The sequence below is a fragment of the Capsicum annuum genome, chromosome 3 (assembly GCF_002878395.1).
Source record: "Capsicum annuum cultivar UCD-10X-F1 chromosome 3, UCD10Xv1.1, whole genome shotgun sequence".
NCBI classification, from domain to species: domain Eukaryota; kingdom Viridiplantae; phylum Streptophyta; class Magnoliopsida; order Solanales; family Solanaceae; genus Capsicum; species Capsicum annuum.
Genome location: NC_061113.1, coordinates 28280501 through 28302630, shown reverse-complemented (window position 1 = coordinate 28302630; position 22130 = coordinate 28280501). Strand labels below are relative to the sequence as shown.

At 36.9% G+C, this 22130-nt stretch overlaps 2 protein-coding genes across 6 annotated transcripts; both read right to left on the bottom strand.

Moving 5' to 3' along the window:
- Positions 1-2019: 2019 nt before the first annotated feature.
- Positions 2020-6864, bottom strand: LOC107864038 (blue-light photoreceptor PHR2). The gene is made up of 4 exons (XM_016710291.2): positions 5505-6864; positions 2680-2909; positions 2497-2589; positions 2020-2281 (listed from the first exon to the last, which is right to left on the bottom strand). Exons 1-4 carry the CDS (start codon positions 6495-6497, stop codon positions 2203-2205), a joined length of 1395 nt encoding a protein of 464 aa, XP_016565777.1. The 5' UTR covers positions 6498-6864; the 3' UTR covers positions 2020-2202.
- A 1646-nt stretch (positions 6865-8510) lies between these two features.
- LOC107864039 (gamma-tubulin complex component 4) lies at positions 8511-22032 on the bottom strand. 5 transcript variants are annotated; one of them, XM_016710292.2, is made up of 16 exons: positions 21646-22032; positions 20000-20291; positions 18097-18233; positions 16613-16711; positions 16055-16172; positions 14582-14851; positions 14319-14399; positions 14164-14247; positions 13168-13254; positions 12887-12942; positions 12615-12809; positions 12118-12343; positions 11589-11677; positions 9606-9759; positions 8919-9041; positions 8511-8835 (listed from the first exon to the last, which is right to left on the bottom strand). In XM_016710292.2, exons 1-16 carry the CDS (start codon positions 21819-21821, stop codon positions 8773-8775), a joined length of 2250 nt encoding a protein of 749 aa, XP_016565778.1. In that variant the 5' UTR covers positions 21822-22032; the 3' UTR covers positions 8511-8772. The 5 variants fall into 5 exon arrangements, with proteins under 5 accessions (XP_016565778.1, XP_016565779.1, XP_047265188.1 ...); XM_016710293.2 differs by having other exon boundaries at positions 12118-12334; positions 21646-22006; XM_047409232.1 differs by lacking the exon at positions 14582-14851 and having other exon boundaries at positions 21646-22005.
- Positions 22033-22130: the final 98 nt, after the last annotated feature.

Here is a 22130-nt window from a genome sequence, read left to right as displayed (position 1 = left end):
AGCAGTTGTGTATGAGTCAACTTATACATAAGTATGCACGATAGTTTAATCTTAGCACTTAACCAAACAGTTATCATATTTCATACTTTGGATATTTTAAACAATTTTTAAGTATAACATAGGTAACATAATACACTTCATATGTGATTATAACATAGGTACCTCTCATCATTCATATTGAGTATATAATGAAATACAATTAGAACCAATTCTCAAAACCAAAGGTATGGGAATTAAATTTCGCAACATATGTTAAAACTAGTAACTTCGCCAAAGATATGTATCGTAATACTGCAAATCATAATTATTCAATCAAAATAAAAATATGAAATACCAATTACAAAATATAAATTAGAAATGAACCAGAAATAACAATTTCAAATAAAGTCATAACAGTTTTCCAGATTGTTTGCAGGTATACTATAAACTGGTTATTCAAAAAAAAAAAGGGTCATCGTTTTGATAATGAATTATCTTGTTTACGTTTCCTTTGAAAAAAAAATTGCAGGTACGTCGGTTGTGACTTGCACGTTGGAAATGAATTACCTTCAACGATGTACTTTAATTTAATTTTTTTTGACCTTCATCGATATTTAACTCCATGGCAATCGTCAAGATCAATTTCACGAACATTATACTTTTTGAAACAATAATTCCTTCACTTTTGTATTGTTGATAAAGAATTTTGGATTCCCAAATACCCGAATGACGCAATAATATGGGGATGTTCATATTGATTTTTGGAGAAGAGAAGAAACCAGATGCCGACTTTTTTTTTTTAATTCCAGATCGTAATGCAACAAAAAAGAAAAATAATGGTGACGTTTAAGATATTTTTTGAATTTGAATTTCAGTTACTATATTTAATCATGCACCACATAATGATAGGTAATTAATGGCGTTAATTAAGCAACAGAAAGATAGTATCTGATTTCTCTTTTCATAAATATAGGCTAATCAGTTTTCTCATACATTTCAGCAATATATGAGGGTCCACGACAATCGAGGAAGAGAAAGACAGTTGGTATTTTGTGTTAATGTGGGTCTCAAATAAGCCATTAATATAGTCCTCAATTTGGTCTAATAGTCTGAGTAGGTGATGCACCCACTTGTCACCTACTAACTTAATTAAGTCAAGGACACCTCACTTATTTTATCCTATTTTTTCAAAATATTAGTCTCTCTACTTTATCTTAACACAAGTTTAAATACCTCCTTGCTATCTTAAGTTTAAATACTTTCGTCAATGCTAAGTTAATCATATATGTTTTGAAATGTATGGAGTGTTACAGCTTGATGTTCAATTCCTAGTCACTCTCATTATGTGCCCGTTGTTGTTAATGTAGTACCATATGTGTAGGTTCAAATGAATTGATTAGCTTTATGCTGGTTGTCATTACGCGTCCATGTTAATGTGATACCATATGTGTAGATTCATCATAAATTGATTAGTTTTATGCTGGTTGTCAACCCACTGCAATCCTTTTCCTTTATCAGAAGCCTGAGACCACCTGCGCAAGCGAGTTTCACTTGGGCAGAGTTGAGGCATAGTAGTGAACATCGTGGTTGAGGTAATATTGAATACACATACATGATTCATTACACACATGAACATATGCGTGTTTGAAAAGCATGTTTTGCTTTGTGAATTTTTTTGGGTAATTATTGTACTGTGAAACATAGTATATGATAAACTGCTTTAACTGTTGCTTTCCTCGAGAGCTACCAGTGATGAAAGACGTTAAGAAATTTTGATATATAAAGAAGTAAATGCGCGAAAAGCCTCAGGATTCATATTCAACATCTATTTATATGTACAACATAATTTTCCGGTGAAAGGGGCTCCAAACCTCGTTGAGCCCTCCTAGCGCCATTCCTGCTTGTCAGTATTTACTAGTCTCACTTATTTAACTAGCATATCACCAGCTTCTTGTAGTTATCAGCCTCGATTTCTTAAAGAATATGGGTCAACCAATATATAAAAGAGTCTAATGGCATAAGAAAGATGGCAAAACAATCTGCTAGAAATGGCGACAAATTCTTTTATATCCAACACTTAATTGTCTAATATAAAATGTAACATTGATGAATGCTTCAATCTAATGACAGTCCAACTCTAACATTCAACGGCTAAGCTTCTGGAGAAAAAAAATCAAGATGAAAAAAAGAAACCTCATTCTCCTTTTCGAATATACCACATTGTTAAGCAGCAGCTCCCACACAAGCGGTTACTGGAGCAGCATTAGTTTGTTTCGCAGCACTGTATTTCTTGGTGATGAATCTGACAATTTGGAGAACAGAACGTTAACCAAAAAATCATATAATGTATGATAGAAGCTCAATAAGATTTAGAATAAAACACTACAGTCATGAAAACCTTCCGACAAATCTAAAGGGCAGGAATTGTTCCATAAAGGGTGGAACGAATATCACACTGCATGAAAGCGAAACAAGCACCTCGGTCATATGAGCTAAAGTTGAATGTTGCTAGCTTACCTGAAAAAATCCCTCCATAACAGCTCATACATCAGCCAGTTGAGCCCCATGCCACTACCACTATCTTTCTTGCCAGAGGCAGCAGAAATCGTTCTGCAGCACAAAAAACCAATGAAGCGTTAACCAGTCATATCAATCTCACAGGCAAATAGTATCAGCATACAAACTATTGACTGACATTACCTTGATGTAGACTTTTTCAATTCATCAAACATGGAACGGGGTGAGAGACATCCCATAGCCAGCCAAGGCGATATTTTGCAAGAAAAGTTTGCACCATATATACTGTCTGTTGTACCATCCTTGTTTTCCTTATTGGGTTGGGCCTGACATTCTGCTGCAAATTTTCTAAGTCTCTGCAGTGCTTCATTCTCTCCTCCCACGAGGGAAGCATTAGCAGCTTGTTTTCCATTCTAATTGAACGGCAAATGCAAATGTTTAAGAATACCAGGATAAAGAAAGGTCTACATTTGCCATAGTTTGCAAAGTAACCGAAAGAATCAACTTTGTCTGACTAGTTTGTGATGTTAAACTTACATTTCCAAAGTTTAAATACAGTATGACAACTACAAATTCAAGTCGATGGAAAATCATTCAACAGTTATCATGCGATTATCCACGTGCATGTAGGGGCAATACTAAAAAAGCAACCTCCAAATGCGACAAAAAGGTTCACTCTAGATTACATCTCGAGCTATCAAATAGAAGTCTATTCGATGAGCACTATAGATGGCGTGTTGTGTCCTAGTTGGTGACCACCTAATAAGGATACTTGAATACATTGATCAACAAATTGTGAAACCTATGAGCTGGAGATTCAATAAACATAACTAGTACATAAAGGACCCTACACAGAGGAAGGGTCATTTACATTACTAATGTTCAGATGGCGAACACTAAACCTACTTAAACAAGGAGCTTTATCTTACAAAGTTTACGATATAAATACAAGAGATACATTGGATTAAACCATCAAATATTTCTAACCTGAATCACTTCCATTATGTACAAAAATGGAATCTTGATCGTCTCTGCCACACAAAATAAGTGGCTAAGAAACAGAAAAATAGGTGAAACAAACGAACTATTACCATAGCTCAATCTCAAACTAGTTGAATTCAACTATATGAATCTTTACTATCTGTTACGCAACATTTGTACCTGTTTCAATCCAAAACTCACAAAGTTGAAGTTCTTCAAACTGCTTTTCATTCAGAGATGGTCTATACAACCTCTCTACCTCTCAACGTGGGGACATAAGGTCTGCACACACTATGCCCCTCCCAGACCTCACTCATGGTATTACACCGAGTCCGGAGCCGAAAGGGACAGTGTTTCAACACAGCAAACCAAATCGGACAACCCTTTCACTTATGTATCAAAATGTACAGCTCGCCCATTGTTCATTGCCATTAACTCCGTTAGGATGCAATTGGAAAGAAAAATATAAAGGGGTTCACTCAAAAACCGGCGAACCCCATTATGTGTATATATTATAATTGATTAATTCAATACTTAGAAGTCATACAACTTTTTCACTAATAAATATGTGTTGTTATCCACTTCATATTATCTTATTCATCTATCATATTATTCTACCATCTACCATCTGGCTTTAAAAGTTGATAATTATGTCTTAACAAACAGAAATGTTTGGATATTCAATTGAACCGGATGTCTGTAAATACAATCAATATTGTAAAGTGAAAATATCGAAGACTCTAAGGAATCCCGGTCATAAGTTTTGGAGTTGTGTACATTCAAAGATGAAAAATTTAAGTTGTTCAATTAAAAATATGTGTATATTCACTTTTTTCCTTGTTTTATTGTTTTAGGAAAATGGTGGATGTGATAATTTTCGATGAGTAGAAAATATGCCAATAAATGAAACTAACAACATTATGTCACGATTGAAGAGACCCAAATTCAATGGTGATACCGCAACTTCACAAAATACTATGAAGTTTGACACGCTATCTAACCTCAAGGAAGTCGTAGAAGATAAGAGATTTTCTTAGGACATTGCTAAAAGAATCTGAAGAAAAACAAATCGGCTAAAGGATATACAAAATGAAATCGAGCAGGAGAGTGATATTTTGAAAAGGATATATAATTCAAACTAGTTATATTGAAATTTTTTTTAAATAACGTGAAGCACCTCTCAATTTGTAAAAGAAAATTTGGATTGAAGAATATTTTCATAGTTTGCATGTGTGGCAAACTAAAAAAAAAAAAAAAGAATTGTAATTTCTCCACAAATGGGCAAACTATATAAAATGGGGTTCGCCAGTTTTTTGGGCAAACCCTTTTAATATTTTTATTTTCCAATACTGGCGAACCCCTTTAATATTTTTATTTTCCAATTGCATCTTGACGGAGTTAATGGCAATGAACAATAGTTCGCGCATTTTTGGGTGAACTGTCCGTTTTGATACATAAGTGAAAGAGCTGCCCGTTTTGGTTTGCACTGTTGAAAAACTGTCCCTTGCAGCTCCGGACTCAGATTACACTAGCTATTTTTGCTGTCATTGTAGTCAAATTAGAAGTTCTCTAACACCAAAGGTTCTGTACATTTTCTAGAGACCAATGTAAAACTACTTTCATCCAACACCCAATAGAGCTACAATTTCTGCATACACTATACCCTCCCTAGATCCCACACATGGGATACACACACACCAGCTCTATTGTTGTTGGCGATGTAGTCAAATAAGACGTCCTCTAACACCAAAGGTTCTCTACATTTTCTAGAGACCAACGTAAAACTACTTTCATCTAACACTCAATAGACCTACATTTTATGCATACACTATACCCTTCCGAGACCCAACTCATGTGATACACTTGGCTCTATTGTTGTTGTCGATGTAGTCAAATAAGAAGTCCTCTAACACCAAAGGTTCTCTACATTTTCTAGAGACCAAATGTAAAACTATTTTAATCTAATACTTAATAAAACTACATTTGCTAATGATCAACGCGAATTACAAAATCAAACAAAGTAATACCTGACCCATTGTGGCACTAGGATTGAGCCCCAAATCAACCAAAGAAGGAATCTCCCCAGGCTCCACATCACCTCTAGCAGGAAATCCCCTCAACTGATCCAGTGCCTCAATTGTCTTCCTTACTTCCAACCCTTGCACTTTCTCCCTAAACCCTCCGTAATTCGTCGGCATTTCCTCCAACTTAAAAGGCAAATCATCTAAATGATACAACGTACTACCCCAAAAGAACTTCACATCCAGTCCCTCATCCTTCATCACAGCATCAATCTTATCTTCCCCTTTAACCTCATCATACGAAACTTCTCTATGAGCATACACCGCTTCCGCACCAACAGCTTTCGCCAATTCAACCAACACCGTCTCCGGTTTCCCAATTCTCACAACAAGGTCAGACCCTCTCGCTTGTAAATTCTTCCTCAAGTCCTTAACCGATTCAATCAAGAACGTAGCTCGATATGGACCCGTTTTATCAAACCCAGATGAAGACTTGCCGTAATCTCTCGGGTCAAAACAGTAAACGGGCAGAACAGACATTGATTCATTGTGAGCTGCGTTGAGACACTCGTTATCATGGACACGAAGATCGTTGCGGAACCAAACGATGGATGCACGTCGTAAACCAGCAGCATTGGAAGGCTCCGAAGGGCGGAGAGGGTTTAAAGTGAGGGAATCTTGAAGAGGGTTAGCAGAGATTGTTGACTTGGGTTTTGTAGGAGGAGGAGGGAGAGATGATGAGAGAGAGAGAGTGGAAAGAGAGGAGAGTTGAGTTGGGATTTTGACTTTGTTGGGTTTGTTGGAGTTGAAAACGGTGGAGATTTTGGGGGGATTAAGGAAATGGGTAGGCAAAATTGTGGATAATGCAAGGGAAATTGAGGCTATGGGTAAAGTTTGTTGTTGTTGTTGTTGTTGGGGTATGGGGGTTGTATTTTGTTGTTCTTCGTTAGATGTTTGGTTTTCTAGGTTGTTGTTTGACGATTGGTTGTTGGGATCCATTTTTAAGGTTTTGAGTGAGAAATGGAGAGGGAAAGAGGAGGAAGAAGAACAAGAGGTGGAGATGAAAAGATAGGTGAAGGGTTGATGACCTCCAAAGAATTTGTTGGTATTTGTTTAAAGCTGGTGCGGTGTTTTTGGTGTGTTTAGTATGATGAGGTTTTTTTTGCCATGCCCAAGTCTGTCGATTTGTTTGTGTTAGGTGTGTGGGTCTTTTTTAGAGGTTGGTAGAGTGATTAATTCAATTTATGGTAATACCTCACTTGGTTTCAATTTGGTTTTGACTTATCCCAAATTTGAAAAATATAATTTATTTTATCTTTGAATCTCACGATCTTAAAAATAGTATATATTATTCCGCAAAGGTATGGTTGAGTGGTGGATTTTTTACGTGGGAGATCAAGGATATTTAGCTTCCATCTATCACTCAATCATAAGTTTGTCTACATGGATCTTGATTCTTGCCTAATGCAATTTATATCTCTCGTGTGATTTGCGAGCTATTATACAACAGATGCTCATTCAAAAATTAGAGGCTGTGGATTTTCCTCAGGTTCCTAAAAAAGTAGCATATATGCAACATACGAAAATATGTTTTAGTCTAGTAGTCTTAAATATGTCATGTAAAAAGCTAGAATCAAAAGTTGACAAAAAAAATGAATTTAAAAAAAATAAGTCGAATAAATTAAAACGACTGAAGTATTTTGATACTGGAAATTCACTTGCTAGTCTAATTTGATTTGTTAGTACATCCATGACGGATAAAACTAGTCCTGAAAAACTCTTCATTTCTAATTTTAAACTTAAAATTTCTGATTAGTATAAAAGAATTCCAACCATCTCATCACAATGCGCTCCCAGGAATAGAATAATCTCCAAACGCTTGATTAATGTAGAAGAATTCTCATCACCTCACTACACTGTTCAGTAGAAGTGGAATACTGAGTATAAGGCTGCTATCAGCAATTTGTCGCAGTTTAGTTGTAGCTTTGTTTACATTTCCAACCTAATTTTGTGTACAAATTTGGGCAGGGCACTTGGGACCTACAGGGGTTGGTAGAGGTCATAAGTTGGAAATTGTATTCTCTGGTTGTTGGATAAGAAAGGTTTTCAAATCTAAACCAAAAGTAAAATACTTTTTTGGGGGAGTTTTGACTTCAGAATCAACCCCCAGTAGTAAAACAAAAAGATTGTTAAAGAGTTTCGAGTTTGTTGAGGGACCTTTTATCCTGGCATAGCAACAGTAAGCTATTATGATCGCATAATATAGGAGGTGGAAATTTGGTGAACTCAATCAAAATAAGAGTTTAGCGCGCATAATCCTATGTTTCGAGTTTAAATTTACCATTACAATTTGAACAATCGTCCATAGCATACCATAAGATGTTTCAACGTGGTGTATAGCACAAATTTCTTCTTATTTTGGGGGGGAATTGCATGACAAGAACTTCGATACAAAATAAGGTCATTTGCATGATTTTTTTTTTGGATTTGCAAATATTACAATTTGCATCCTCTTTAAGTGGATAAATTACATTCCTTATTTCCAAAACCAACATTTCCCTTTCCACTTTCTTCAATATAGAAATTAATTAATGTTGTTTTCCCCTCAATTTCCAATAAACAACATGATCTTGACCGATCGTATCATTCCACTTATCCAAAGTTGAAAATCTTGATACCACATTATCGATTACATGAACACACAAATCATCACATCACATAACAAACTCCAAAACAGTAGTCATTGAAAATTAAAAAGACATGAAATAAGAGATGGCACCATGGAAATTGATCTGCCATGTGCATGTTTACTATTTCACACACACCCATTTGGAGGTAAATGCCCTCTAGTGTGTGCAATTTCAGGTTCTAAGTAAAGTTACTGGTTTCAAAAAAGAAAATCATCTTCTTAGTAAAGTTACCGATTTCCAAAAAGAAAAAAATCAGCTTCTAAGTAAAGGAATTTGTCCATTTTTTGGGGTCTCAAAGGGGCGTGGAAACGCATTAGAAATCTTTTGCTAACCTAACCCTTACTATGAAAACCTTTACTTCTCTTCTCCATTACATTGTAATTTGTACATACTGCAAGGGATTGGTTAACATTGAAGGGAAAGGTGGCAAGATGCCCTTACTGCTTATAACAGTCGTTCAAATAATCAATCAACTATACCTCAATTCTAACAGCGCGCACACAGAGCGAAGTAAAAAAAAAAAACTGGCAGGCAAAGCAAGGGTTACAGCAAACTACATTGTTGTGGGCTTTAAGAAGAAATTGTCACTGCAGAACAGATACGGGTGGGCGAGGGCTGACAACATTGAGCACCCCTCTTGCAGTTGCCTGTTGATGAATTTAAGAAGTAATAAATAACATAAGCAAATGAAATATGAAGTCCCCATGACGCAACTCCAAAAGAAATTTACCTCAAAGAAGGAATTAAAATTGAGTCTCAAAAGAAATTGTCTAAGGAACGGGGCTCTCTGGCTCCCTGCAAGCCTGCTACTTCGGAGTATTGTGTATAGGGAGTTTGATTTTTTGTTGAACTCCTGAGAAGTCATAAGAAATAAGAGGTACTCTGGCAGGAACCAGTCCAAAACAAATAGAATAACTAATTCAAAATAATGATCAACGGCCATAGAGGAAAAAAAAAAAGATCAAACTCAAGTACCGATGTAATATAAGATTTCATTATCCACAAGTAATAAGTTCTTCAACGGACAAATGCCACTGACAATCCAGTGCAGGAGATTAATTTTTCTGTCGTGATATAATTTTGATGACGAGTAAAATAAGGTGCCACCACATCTTTGTCAGCACTCATTAGTCAGATAAGTTGGGGGTTAATCAAGTGTTAGAAGCTAGATAATGATACAGGCGACCAAGACATCAATTAAAAGATGCTGTGGTTTCTATTTAAGAGTATATTTATATGAAGAACGTCAGAGGCAGTGAACAAAGGTCAAAGTGTTTTGACCAATTTGTGCATGGGAAATTCTTCTTTCTTAGTGATGAATTTGAATGGACCAGCCGTTAATCATCATCTAAACATGTTATTGTTGGCTATCAGTAGAAAATGAAAACACTAGAAGGATGAATCAACTCAATAGTACCTCAGCTATGTGCTCCAGCTCACTAGTAGTTCTATTGCTTTCGTCATTTTCGATCTTCCAACAGAACTGCAAGCATAGTTTCATTATTCCATCCAGAATTCTCGAGACAGAACCAATGTCCAAGAAAGATTGTGAAATCAGAGCGGCCAAGTATCTGAAAAATAACCAATGTCCAGCAACTTTTATATCAAAGAACACACAGCAATCACAAGAAATGAGTAGCAACAACATAGTAATCTTGTTTCAGTTAAAACTAAGGGTTACTGGAAAAACTACTAGAAGTTCAATACGATGAGAGCTTAAGGAGCGGTAATTTCATCTCTCAGGTACATAATAAAATTCTTGATACATTTCTAACTTATTTGGCAGATAAATTGACGAGGATGTCTCGGGTCCGTGATCCAGAGTAACGGTGAGATTGACGAGGATGTCTCGCACCGTATCGGGGCGGGATGGATGAAGTGGAAACTTGCATCGGGGGTGCTGTGTGATAAGAAGGTGCCGCCCAAGCTTAAAGGTAAATTCTATAGGGTGGTAGTCCGTCCGGCCTTGCTGTATGGAGCGGAGTGTTGGCCAGTTAAGAACTCCCACACCCAAAGAATGAAGGTGGCAGAAATGCGGATGTTGCGCTGGATGTGTGGACTGACCCGAAGGGATAGAGCTCGGAACGAGACTATCCGGGAGAAGGTTGGGGTGACTTCAGTGGAGTGTAAGATGCGGGAAGCACGATTGAGATGGTTCGGACACGTGAAGAGGAGGGGCATGGATGCCCCGGTCCGTAGGTGTGAGAGGCTAGCGTTGGATGGTTTTAGACGGGGTAGGGGTAGACCGAAGAAGTACTGGGGTGAGGTGATTAGGCGGGACATGGAACAGTTACAGCTTACCGAGGACATGACCCTAGATAGGAAGGTCTGGAAGACGCGAATTACGGCAGAGGATTAGGGCCTGTTCGGGTCGCTAATGTAGGGAGGTAATTGGTGGGGGTGTATTCCTGGTATGATTCCGTATTCAATGTTCTGTTCCGTGTTCCGTGTTCTATGTTTGTTACGAATCTGTGTGCTTTCCTCTGCTTTATATTCCTGCATTCCTGCTTTACTCTGTTTTATATTCCTTATGGCTGCAGTATCTATGTTATGTCATCTGCTTCTGTGCTGTACTATGTGTTTGTTTGATATCTCGTAACTTGAGCCGGGGGTCTTTCGGAAACAGCCTTTCTACTTCATCAGAGGTAGAGGTATGGACTGCGTACATCTTACCCCCCCCAGACCCCACAAAGTGGGAATACACTGGGTTTGTTGTTGTTGTTGTTGTTGTTACTTCTGTGTGAAAGATTATGACAGTGGTTATACAACAGTCTGCACACTGCAAAAAGTAGTTCAAAACACACAGAGCCTATATCTGAAATAGAATGTCCCAGAGATAAAAGAGTAAACAACAAGTCTATAGCTTAGATTCGTAATGATTTTCTTTTACACTTGTAGTGTCCAGGCCAGCTTGCCCACACCTTGACTAATTTCACGGGATACCTGTGACCTCTCATTAGCAATAGGAACCAAGTAAATTTGTCCCCCAAGGCTAGGACAGATGGGATCTCTGCTGGGATTTGAATCTGAGACTCCTGGTTCTCAATCCACTTCATTGAGCACTAGGTCACACCCTTGGGTGCAGATTTGTAATGATTGATCACGTTCCAGTATCTCCATTTCATTAAAATGATATCGATGCAATTCATGTTTCAACAACTAATTACAGTGATAATCTTTAACAATATACACCTAAAAAAGGAAGACAAAAATATACAACAATAACATACCCAGTGTAATCCCACAAGTGGGAACTAGGAAGTCTAGTGTAGTAACTAGGAAGAACATTCAATTAAATCATACAAATTTTAAATTCCAAAAGGCACTAATAGCAGCAGTTGCAATCACTATTCAACAGTTATAGGCAGCATAATACACATTAAAATGTTCATTTACTTACTCTTGATGAAAGCCCACAAGTTCCGTGAAATCATGAGAATTCTGAATATGAGATTGCAAAACGTTCCACTGAGATTCTATCACATCAACCTGGCAATTAAATTTGTTAACTAGGTTTTTGCATAGTCATTATAGTGGAAGACTATGAAGAAACAAGACTTTCAAGGTTGTCTAACAGAGAACCTTCAGCAAATGCTTCGTCAGCTACTGATTAAGAAATATAATCACTACTTTAGTGGTGGACTATGACATGTTCTTTCATATGATATGCATTAGTGAAGTTGTTTAAGATGATGTTGAACTTTGAGGAATGTTAATTTGTGACATTTATATTATATGTCGGAACTAACAACCTCAGACATGCTTTTGCAAGCTGTAAGGTATCAAAGTTCTTTATTATAGGACAGGGCATGCGAAAGTAAAGTGGTCAATATTCAATCCTATGCAGGTCCATGGAAACAAGCCCAGTTCTGCCTCAAAAGTCTATTTTCAGCTGACAGAATGCACAAAGATATCTTACAGGAGATTACCTGAATATAGAATTGAAGATTTCTGATCAAGAAGGCCATGTGCTCTCTAACATGCCACATTGGTCTAAGGCGTTGCCTTCGATGCTGGGACACAGATGACTTTCTAGAGTCATTTCGAAGTTTAGCAAAGTCAATATGATCTTGATGCATAGCAAAAGCCCATGATTTTTCCAACTCCATTTGTGTCCTTTTAAGACGGAGGAGATACTGGAATATCCTTTGATACCTAAAGCAAAATAGCAATTAATAAAAAAAGAGTAGCTATTAAAGGTTTTGGCTGACAACAATGTCCATATATTCTTCTAGTTCATACCGTCATTTTATTTTGGTGGGTTGTTACTAATGAAGATATTCTGAAAGTGCGCGAGGACATTATGCCACCAGAAAAAACAAATACCCAAAAGTATCTTTCAAATAAGAGAAAAAGGATTTCTTCTTCTACGTTCACTATTTGAATATCAAAAGACTATAGAGTACGTGGCAGCTGTAGGAATTACTTGGATAGAACTTCTGGCGTAACAAACAGCTGCAATGGCCAGTCAATAGAATATTCAAGGGAAATGCCATCCCATCCATCAAGAGACACCTCCAAAGAAGCATCTGGGTGCCCCACCGAGTCTCCATCTTTATTCACTTTTACCTTGGACAGATCAACTGGTGAGGGTTTCAAAGTGATTCCAAATGATGGCATCCTAGCATTAGGAAAAGAAAATGTGACATAAAATGTTAATACATTTTAAATATAAGAAAAAACAAACCATAACCTTACCGCAAAGACACCCTTGAAAAGTATTTATCCTCTTCACCTATGGTCTTTAAAGCAGCCTGCAATATAGGTAGTTCAAGACTTGGATAATTGTAAAGATTAACACCACGACAAAGACCATGCCAAGAGCAAAGAAGAAGCAACTGGACAAAGAAAATTCTGCCTCTGCCATTCCACTCCAAATTTGGTTGGAAATAGACAAAAATTAAAGAAAGCATTTAGGAAAACACAATAGCCTTCTTATAGACAACTTATCAAGCATTATTGTACTGTAAAAGACCTACTAGTTGAAATGGGACCATAAGATCAGCTTCTGCAGTAGATTGGCGAGGTGGTAAACGCATCAGCTGGCGACTCTCCTCAAGGAAACTCTGTCAGAAATACCTTTTGTCAATACTACTGTAGGAACAAAACTTTACTAGCACAAATTGTTAGAAGGAACAGCTTTCAAAAAGCACATGTTCTTCATATAGATGTGAAGAAAATACGTATTGCTTAAATTGAATAGTACTAACTCATTGTGCCATTTCATGAGTAACCTACACTTACTTCTCACACATCTTTACAGCAAATGCAAGCTAAATACAACTGAGACACGACATAAAAGCTTAGCTCTACTTATGTTGCATTAATTAGTGCTTGTCCTTTCCACCAATAGAATATAGGAGGAAAACCCACTAGCATATATAAGTTTATCTACCGATGAAATTGCTAATTTAGTTGCTTCCTATTAATATACACAGGTAGTTTATGTTTTGTAGATGATATATTTTACACCAGGAAAGAATTTGATTTATATCGTACAATTACAAAGATCATTATCAAGAAATATTCAGCATCATCTGGATGATACTAATATTTCCTTTATAAGCACCTCCAGCATGTGTTTGGTTTGGTTAAAACACCCTAAGCTTTGGAGATAAAAACAGTAGCCACATAGATTATTTGTAATACTAGTATAAAAACCTAAAATGCTCCCCTGTATTGATCTTTAACTGAAGTATGCAACTTTCTCTCTAAACTACCCCAAAAAAGAACAGAAAAAAAATAATACATAAAGCAATCATCATCAGGATATCATGTACTTCTGGGAAGATGGAAATGTTGTTTTGGATTTTCATTCTGCTGGACTTACTAGATTGTATAGGATTTTAATGTAATCAAGTCCAGCTCTTTCCCTTGTAATCTCACAGTATCATCTTGATATTGTCTTCAATAAAATCTTACCGTATAAAAAAAAACACCACTGTGAAACATAAGTTGTAGAAAGTTTCCTTTACCTGGAAGAAATCACCTTTTTCTAAGAGAAAATAGTCTTTAAGAGCCTTTAGGTGCCCATTTAAGTCAGCACGCACAACAACAAGCTACAAATAGGAAAGACGTGTAAGTGCATGATCTGCAGCAAGGGAAGATATGGTAAAGTATGCAATTGCACCTGCCACAGATGACTGGCTGCAACTGTTTTTATTGTGTCAATGGCATTCTCGAATGATCTTTTGTGGAATTCAGACGACTCCTACATATGAGATAGTTTTAAATTTAGGCCAAAACAATAAATAGAATGTGCACTTAGCTTCACAAGGGAGAAATCCATCAGGATCAGGTTGAAAAAGGTTTCAAGCTTTGAATACATATACCAAAGAAGAAAGCATCATCCACATCAATCTAAAAGACTGATCAAGCTTATTGAATAGAAACCTTCAAGTCTTGAAGCATAGATTCAATTTTATCTGCCTCTGCCTGTGGGAGTAAATCTTCTCCAATTAAGGTATTATTCAAAGAGTTATTCTGGAAAGAAATCGTCGTTGTATATCCTTGGGTCTTTTGAGATCCTCTTTGTGTCTGCTGATGAGAGGAACTATCCTTAAATTGGAAACCAGGACTTGGATTGCGAAGAACCCTAACAGCTTTTCCTGCAAAAAGAATGGATTCTGCTACATTCAAGGTAATATACTCCGGCAGCATATCCTGCATGGAGAGAGCGCGTACAAATAGCTTAAATGGTGTATAGTAGTAGGTCGATGGCAAAAGCTGCTCCATTCCACGTGAAGCAGACAAACAGAGAAGGGGGAAGAGGATGCATAGTGGTGGAGGGTCGAGGGACCGGAGGACCAAAAGTAACAGGAAACGTGATAAAGTAAGGCCGGAAAGAAGAATGGCTCATATTTCAACAATGATACAACGATTTTATTGTTGAATCAGTTTTAATTCCGGTAAAAGGAAAAGAAATCTTCCTCTAGTCAGCTCTTGCTTCATCCAAGGATTGATATAGAGAATAAATTCCTATGTTTCATATCTAAAACAACCTACCGCCTTTCTTCTGAGCAATAGAACATTTTTCTAACTTCATTCAGAAAACCAGTTTTAACAATTATGAATAGATTTGCAAAGGTAAACTAATATTTCTTTCAGATATTTCTCACGAGAACGTTATAGTTAAGATCTTCGAATTTGCACCTGAATAACAAGTGAACATTGTTGCATACATGAAAGAAACTAATATAGATCACATTGCACAATTAAACTAATGAATGTTGTATCTTCCTAGATTCACCGAAGTAATATATGAAGCAGGACTAATATATTTTCCTTTTCTTGAAATTGATAACATCATATATACTTCATAAAGAAGACAAAATGTAAGAAAAGTAGAGTTCTCAATGGTCAAGATGCTAAATACTCGTCCTGGTAACATCAACTTTTAAATGGGACTCTCAACTGTTTCAACAAAGAGCAATGTCATGCGTAATACCAAGGACACATCTAAGGAAATCCATCTCTAGATCTGAAACAAACACTATCTAACAAGGGCGATAGTCAAGATATTGTTCAATGCAATGCATTCATAGATTCACAATAACATATCCAAAAGAAACACAAGAAGATATAGCAAATATTCCATTCATCCCAGCTTTAGACTGGGCACTATTATTAAGATGAAATGGGGTCAGAAATGGAGATAAAATTAACTTTTTAAAGAATCTGGATCAGTTCCCCAGTAAATATGATACCACTTTCAATGAAAATGTTGAGGAAGTGTGTGAGAAAAGCTTCCTTTTGAGGAAAGTGGACAACAATTTTGGTAAAACTGATAAGTAAAGCTAAAGTAGGAAACCAATTTTGGGATAGAGGGAGTACTTTCTATTATAGAACCAACAACGCAAAGCATACCAAGGAAATATGGAACCCCAAGTGCCAATCATTTAAAGACGTATCAGCGACTGACAAGCGCGTCAGTTTCTCAAGAAACTGTGGAGCTGATTCCTGTTCAGAGTCTTTGTCATCCTGACTAAAACATAAACAAAACTTACTTAGAATTTAGATACGTTACAGATGACTGTTTGAAAAGTTAGGACATTATAGTGAAAAGTAACAAAAAATGATGAGCAATGTTAGGTGGACTGACTGCACTGCTAACATGCTTGGTCCATCTAAGTGGAGAAGCAATCATTCATGTGACTTGATGATGTAATCATGTCATTCAAGAAAAACAAATGAGTTCTATATGCATGGTGAAGTCTTGTGAATGAGGTGGTTGCTGCAGACAAACTTCCAGTACCGAAAAGTGTAACAAGTTCTATGTGTATTGTGGGAACCTACTGAAACACTGAACGGTTCACATCAAGCTATGGACCAACATTATTAATGAATAAATTTGATTGATTGCCGAATGCTGCAAGAAGCTTAAAACTATCAAATTGAATTAAAGACGCCCTTCTCAGTGATTACCTGCTGATGTAGAATTCTTTATATGGATCATGAAGAATTCCATAAACCGCCCAAGAAGCAAGCTGATTGTACATGACCTGATGCCCATGCCATAGAAGCCTATGCTTCAGGGAAAAGAAAAAGGAAACACATGTAAGGAGGAAAACCATCATTATTTTTTTATTCATAATCCACAATACTAGCAGAGATACCAACATAACACCAAGAATTTTTCTTTTCCAACTTTATCAAATTAAATTGTAAGAAGAAGAAACCAAGGGATGATTACGTTCTTGCAAGGAAAGAAAACATTTGCATCCTCAATAACAGAAATAAAAATAAGAATACATAAAATTCTTAGGCGCTATTTTGAAAAAATTCCTGAGACTAGTAAACTAAATCAACTTTCAAAGAGAATGTGTTGTTTTATTTTAACTTTTTGGTTTGCTCGATTAAGTGAGCACTTTGAGTATAAATTTTTGGTTCTCTATACTGATCATGATTTTCCGACTCTCAGAGGGAACGGCATTTCCATTTTGGGCCGGTTATGGGCGAGGAGGGATTCGAACCCCCGACGCCATGGTTCATAGCCACGTGCTCTAATCCTTTCAGCTACAGGCCCTACCCGTCTCCATTGGATCTGTTCCCAGGAGTACCCTCAACAAAATGGGAACATTTCCTCTCCCCACTCATTGGGATAACGAAGATGTGAAAGCGCGTTTATCTCTATAAGAAGGGTGTGTTGAGGTGTGAAGTGTGAGAGAACGTGTCACAATTGGGGTTTTGAAAAACAAACTCTTGTTTTTTATATTTTTTTTCATTACCAGTAAATGAAAGCCACTTTTCCACTTCCAAACGACTAATTTATCAAAAGAATCTCTAACCTAAATTCAACTCTCTTATCTTCGATCATATTTTAGTCACGAGGTTCTTGATCATATTCAGAAAAAGAAAAAGTTAAGCAGATCGACTTATCTAGACAAAATCGCTTTCCCAAATCAGTTCTTGAGTATACAGAAACAGTGATCACCTACCTCCATCATAGTGACGCTAACAATCAAATGAGTAGAGTTAATTACACAGTGTTACTCCACCTTTACGTTTAATTTGTAATGTTCTGGAAGGGGGGTGGAGTTAGACAAACTGATAAATCAATACAAGCACCAGTAAGGGGCAGGGCAGATAGGTTAAGTCGTTAACACAGGTACTAGTAAAGGACCAAGCTTGACTAATGATATCAATTTAAATTTCTCACAAAATGCCCCACCAGTATGTGTGATTCTCTCTGTAGACACCGGCATGCCTTATCAGAAAGAAAATAAAAATTGTACAACCGCTAGCGTAGTATTCAAAGACTGGACATGTAAGCAACTTTTGAGAAGTATGGCAACAACCATGACAAATAGATGAGCCACAAAAAATAAAGATAAAACAGAAAAAGAAGGAAAAAAACAGCCGAGAGTTGAGACGGCAAAAAAATCTGATAAAAGTTTTTAAATGCTCACCTCTGAATGCATATCTGTAATTCAGGAACCCCACAGTGGCAACGTTTGTGTAAAAGGTTGAGAAGCTTTCCACCATAAATGTTATCGCGTTCAATCTCTAGAATCAACTCAAAAAGAGGAGGCAAAAGAACAAAGAACTAAAATAAGACATGTTAGTAGGTCATTTAAGAAACAAACACCAGTTCATTGAATGTACTGAAGTAGGAAGACCAAGAAAATTAAGCATGGAAAAATATGGGCAACAAGAATAATATGAAACTTGAGGAAACAGTGTCAAGCCTTGATGAGAACAAAATAAGTGCCACGTCAAGAACTAATAAAATTTTAGTGAAAAGCAGAGAAATGCAGGTTCAGTAAGAAGGGATAAGCATAACTGGCTAGGAAATGGAAGTCTTAAGCAACTGTTCCCTGACATATATTTTAAATCAGCAACAGAATTCTACTTTACATGATGTGTGGTCAAATCAAGGCTGGAACTTGACCTACAGAAGATTGATGCAAGACTATTTTTACTGTAAGTTCTGCCTATAAAGACATGAATCAGATGGGGTCTCAGATCAGTTTTTTGCCTTGGAAGCTGAAAGTAAAAATTCCATATAAAGTAGCTATGTTCACTTGGTTGGTCGTGAAGGAAGCTGTTTTAACTCAGGAGAACCTAATGAAGAAGGCAAACATATGTGCTCAAGATGCTTTTTTTGTGAACATAATGTAGAGACAATTAATCATCTATTTCTTCACTGTAAAGTGGTCAGCCAGCTTTGGAATCTTTTTACCAGCTTCAGAGGCATAAGGTGGACGATGTCGGGAAGAACAGGGAAGGCACTAAATAGCTGGAATTCTGAGGGTGGTGGTAGCACTAACAAAGGCAGATGGAGAATTGTCCCGGCAGTAATATGGTGGACCATTTGGAAAGAGAGAAACTATAGGTGTTTTGAAGGAAACAACTCTCTTCAAAAGTTAAAGATGAGCTGCATTATAAGTTTTGCTATAGGTGTAGCTCGGAGTATATAGATGACCCAGTTTCTATGGTAGACATCCTAGGATCCTTGTAAGATGAGATAGGATTTAGTGTTAGTCTATTGTTTTTACTCTTTTGGATGTAGATTCAATGATGTAATTTTGGCTTCCAGCTTTTTTGCTGATGATTTATATATAGTTTGTTACCATTGTCAAAAAAAAAAAAAAGAAGGGATAAGCTACTAGAAAAAGAAAAGGAAAACAGAAAACTTTAAAATCAGCCAAGCGCACTTACGGTTGACTAGGATAAAGAAACAAGGAGCTATGCACCAGAAGAAACATGCATAAAAGACTTGATACAGTCAAAGAAACCAGCCAATCTAACAATTTCTCACTCCAGTTTTTAGTATCATTGAATTAGGGCCAGTTTGGGTCGCTAGTGTAGGGAATTACTTGGTGGGGGTTTTATTCCTGTTATGATTCTGTATTCAGTGTTCCATGTTTATTACGAATCTGTGTGCTTTTCTCTGCTTTTCTCTGTTTTATATTCCTTATGGGTGCCGTATTTATGTTATGTAATCTGCTTCTGTGCTTTACTATGTGTTTGTGTGGTATCTCGTGCCTTGAGCCGGGGGTCTTTCGGTTTCTACTTCATCAGAGGTAGAGGTATGGACTGCGTACATCTTACCCCCCCAGACCCCACTAGGTGGGAATACACTGGGTTTGTTGTTGTTGTTGTTGTTGAATTAAGCAAACGAAAAAGAACAATCGCCATACGGGTCTATGATTCAAATACAGAATTCCATGACAACATATTAAAGTGATGATCTACATTTCTGCTTTTGCTTGCCTCTTTTCACAGTAGACAAATAGTCATCAATAATGTGATCATAAGCAAAGAAGAACCGAAACAAAGTCTATTACATAGAGGAAACAAATGACCCACCTTATTGAGGCCTTGAGTAAGTGTTGCCACGATAGGCAGTGAATCAGACAGTAACTTTTGCTCAATGTGTAGAACAACAGACCTATAAACTGACAACACCTCAACAATACCATTCGCAATGGCCCTCCTGTACACACTGTGCTTCGATGTTTTCCCTTTTAATAGTTGGGATGTCCTCAACAGAGGTGACTCATTCGGGGACCTGATCCAACTTAAATTACGAGACTTGGCTGCAAAGCGGTCTAGCTCTCTGTAGTAAAATCCTAGAGTAATAATCCTCTCAATGACATCCCTACACCCAAACCCAAAATCACAATATGTTACAGCCAAATATTATAAAGGTAATACATCAAAGGTCCTAGCTACCATAAGAGCATTTATATGTTTAAATGATAAGTGGCTGCATACTGTTTAGCTAAATAAGCAAAGGCAGCTTAAAAATGCACCAAGATTCTAAATATTCCATTTGAAAGGAAATTAATGCTTTCTTTGACAATAATCCTCTCAAAGACATCCTGCACCTAAATCCAAAACCACAAGAAGCACCTACACTTTACAACTAAGCTATATAAATAAGGCCCAAGAAATTGTAGGAGCAATTTTATGAACTAAAGGAAGAAAACCACATTGTTATAATTGGTTTGAATGCAGATATTTCCGAAAGCAGTGAGGTTTTATATATTAACCATCAAAATGAAACAAACTTTTTCCATGTTTACAACTCCACGAGGTAGGGGGAAGGTTTGCATACCTGTGGGGATTTCACTGGATATGTTGTTGTTGTTGTTGGTCTAGCTATATGAATCCTCACTATCCATTTCCCTCCATTTGGACTAGTTTTATTGCAAACTCGACCATTTTGGGTTCTAACACTAGAGCCTCTTTACATTTTCTACCAATATACACATCTCTAAACAGTTCTAAAAAAGAAAAAAGTTGTCTTTTTTACTTTTTTGATAGCGTAAGGGTGGAGTAAGTACAGTAACAAAAAAAAGGGCAGCCCGGTGCACTACAGCTCCCGTTATGCGCAGGAAAGGGCCCTACCACAAGGGTATATTGTATGCAGCCTTACCTTGCATTTTTGCCGGAGGCTGTTTTCAAGGTTTGAACCCATGACCTCCTGGTCACATGACAACAACTTTACCAATTACTCCAAGGTGTAAGGGTGGAGTAAGTACGGTAACATAAAAATATAAAAGACACAATAAATAGCAAGCCTTTCAGCGGGTGGGATGAAAGATAAATCAAGGGCAAGCTTAAGGTTGGGTACTTACACCATCTATTGAGGTTACAAATCTCTAAACGGACTAAAATTGAATTGCATTTATGCAAATAGAAAAACAAAGTCAGAAAAAATTATTCAATTGTTGGTAGGGTAACATAGAAGACGAGAAGACAATAAATTGAGGTACACATCTCTTAAATGGACTAAAAATGAATTACATTACTCGAATAGAAAAAAGATAAAAAGGCAGCCACAGCCCAGGGAAGGGCCGGATCACAAGTGTTTATTATACCCTACATTTCTGCAAGAAGCTATTTCCACAATTGAACCCGTGAACTCCTAGAAACGTGCAACAACTTTACCAGTTATTTATTTACATAGAAGAGGAAGAAAAATAAAAAAGGGACAATAAATAGCAAACCTTTCACTGGGTTGAATGAAGGAGATATCAGGAGCAAGCTTAAAAGTGTGTTGATGAGAAATGGGTGCATCTGGTGATAAGGGAATGTGGGTCCCGGTTTGTTCTTGTTGTTCTCTAACGTCGATGATGAGATCTCCCGTGTAACCTAAGAGGGCCAGTAAGAGTTCGTGCAGCATAATTGTTGAACAAAATTGGTAAAGGTGAATTGAATTGAATTGTTTTATAATTAATACTAATTAACTGAAGAAAGAGAGAGAGTGTGTGTGTTTGTATTGAATTTTGATTTTTAGAAGTTTTGGAGGATTGTTGTGTTGCTGGAATGTGGAAGAAAAGCGGGAAAGGGTTGGAGTGCGAGTCGAGAAAATTTGGCCATTAATGCTATTCAAGTTTTCAATTAGCAAAATGATATTTTCTTTTCAAGTTTTCAATTAGCAAAATAATTTATTTTTAATTTTCATTTGTCAGATTGATAATCAATCTGTTTA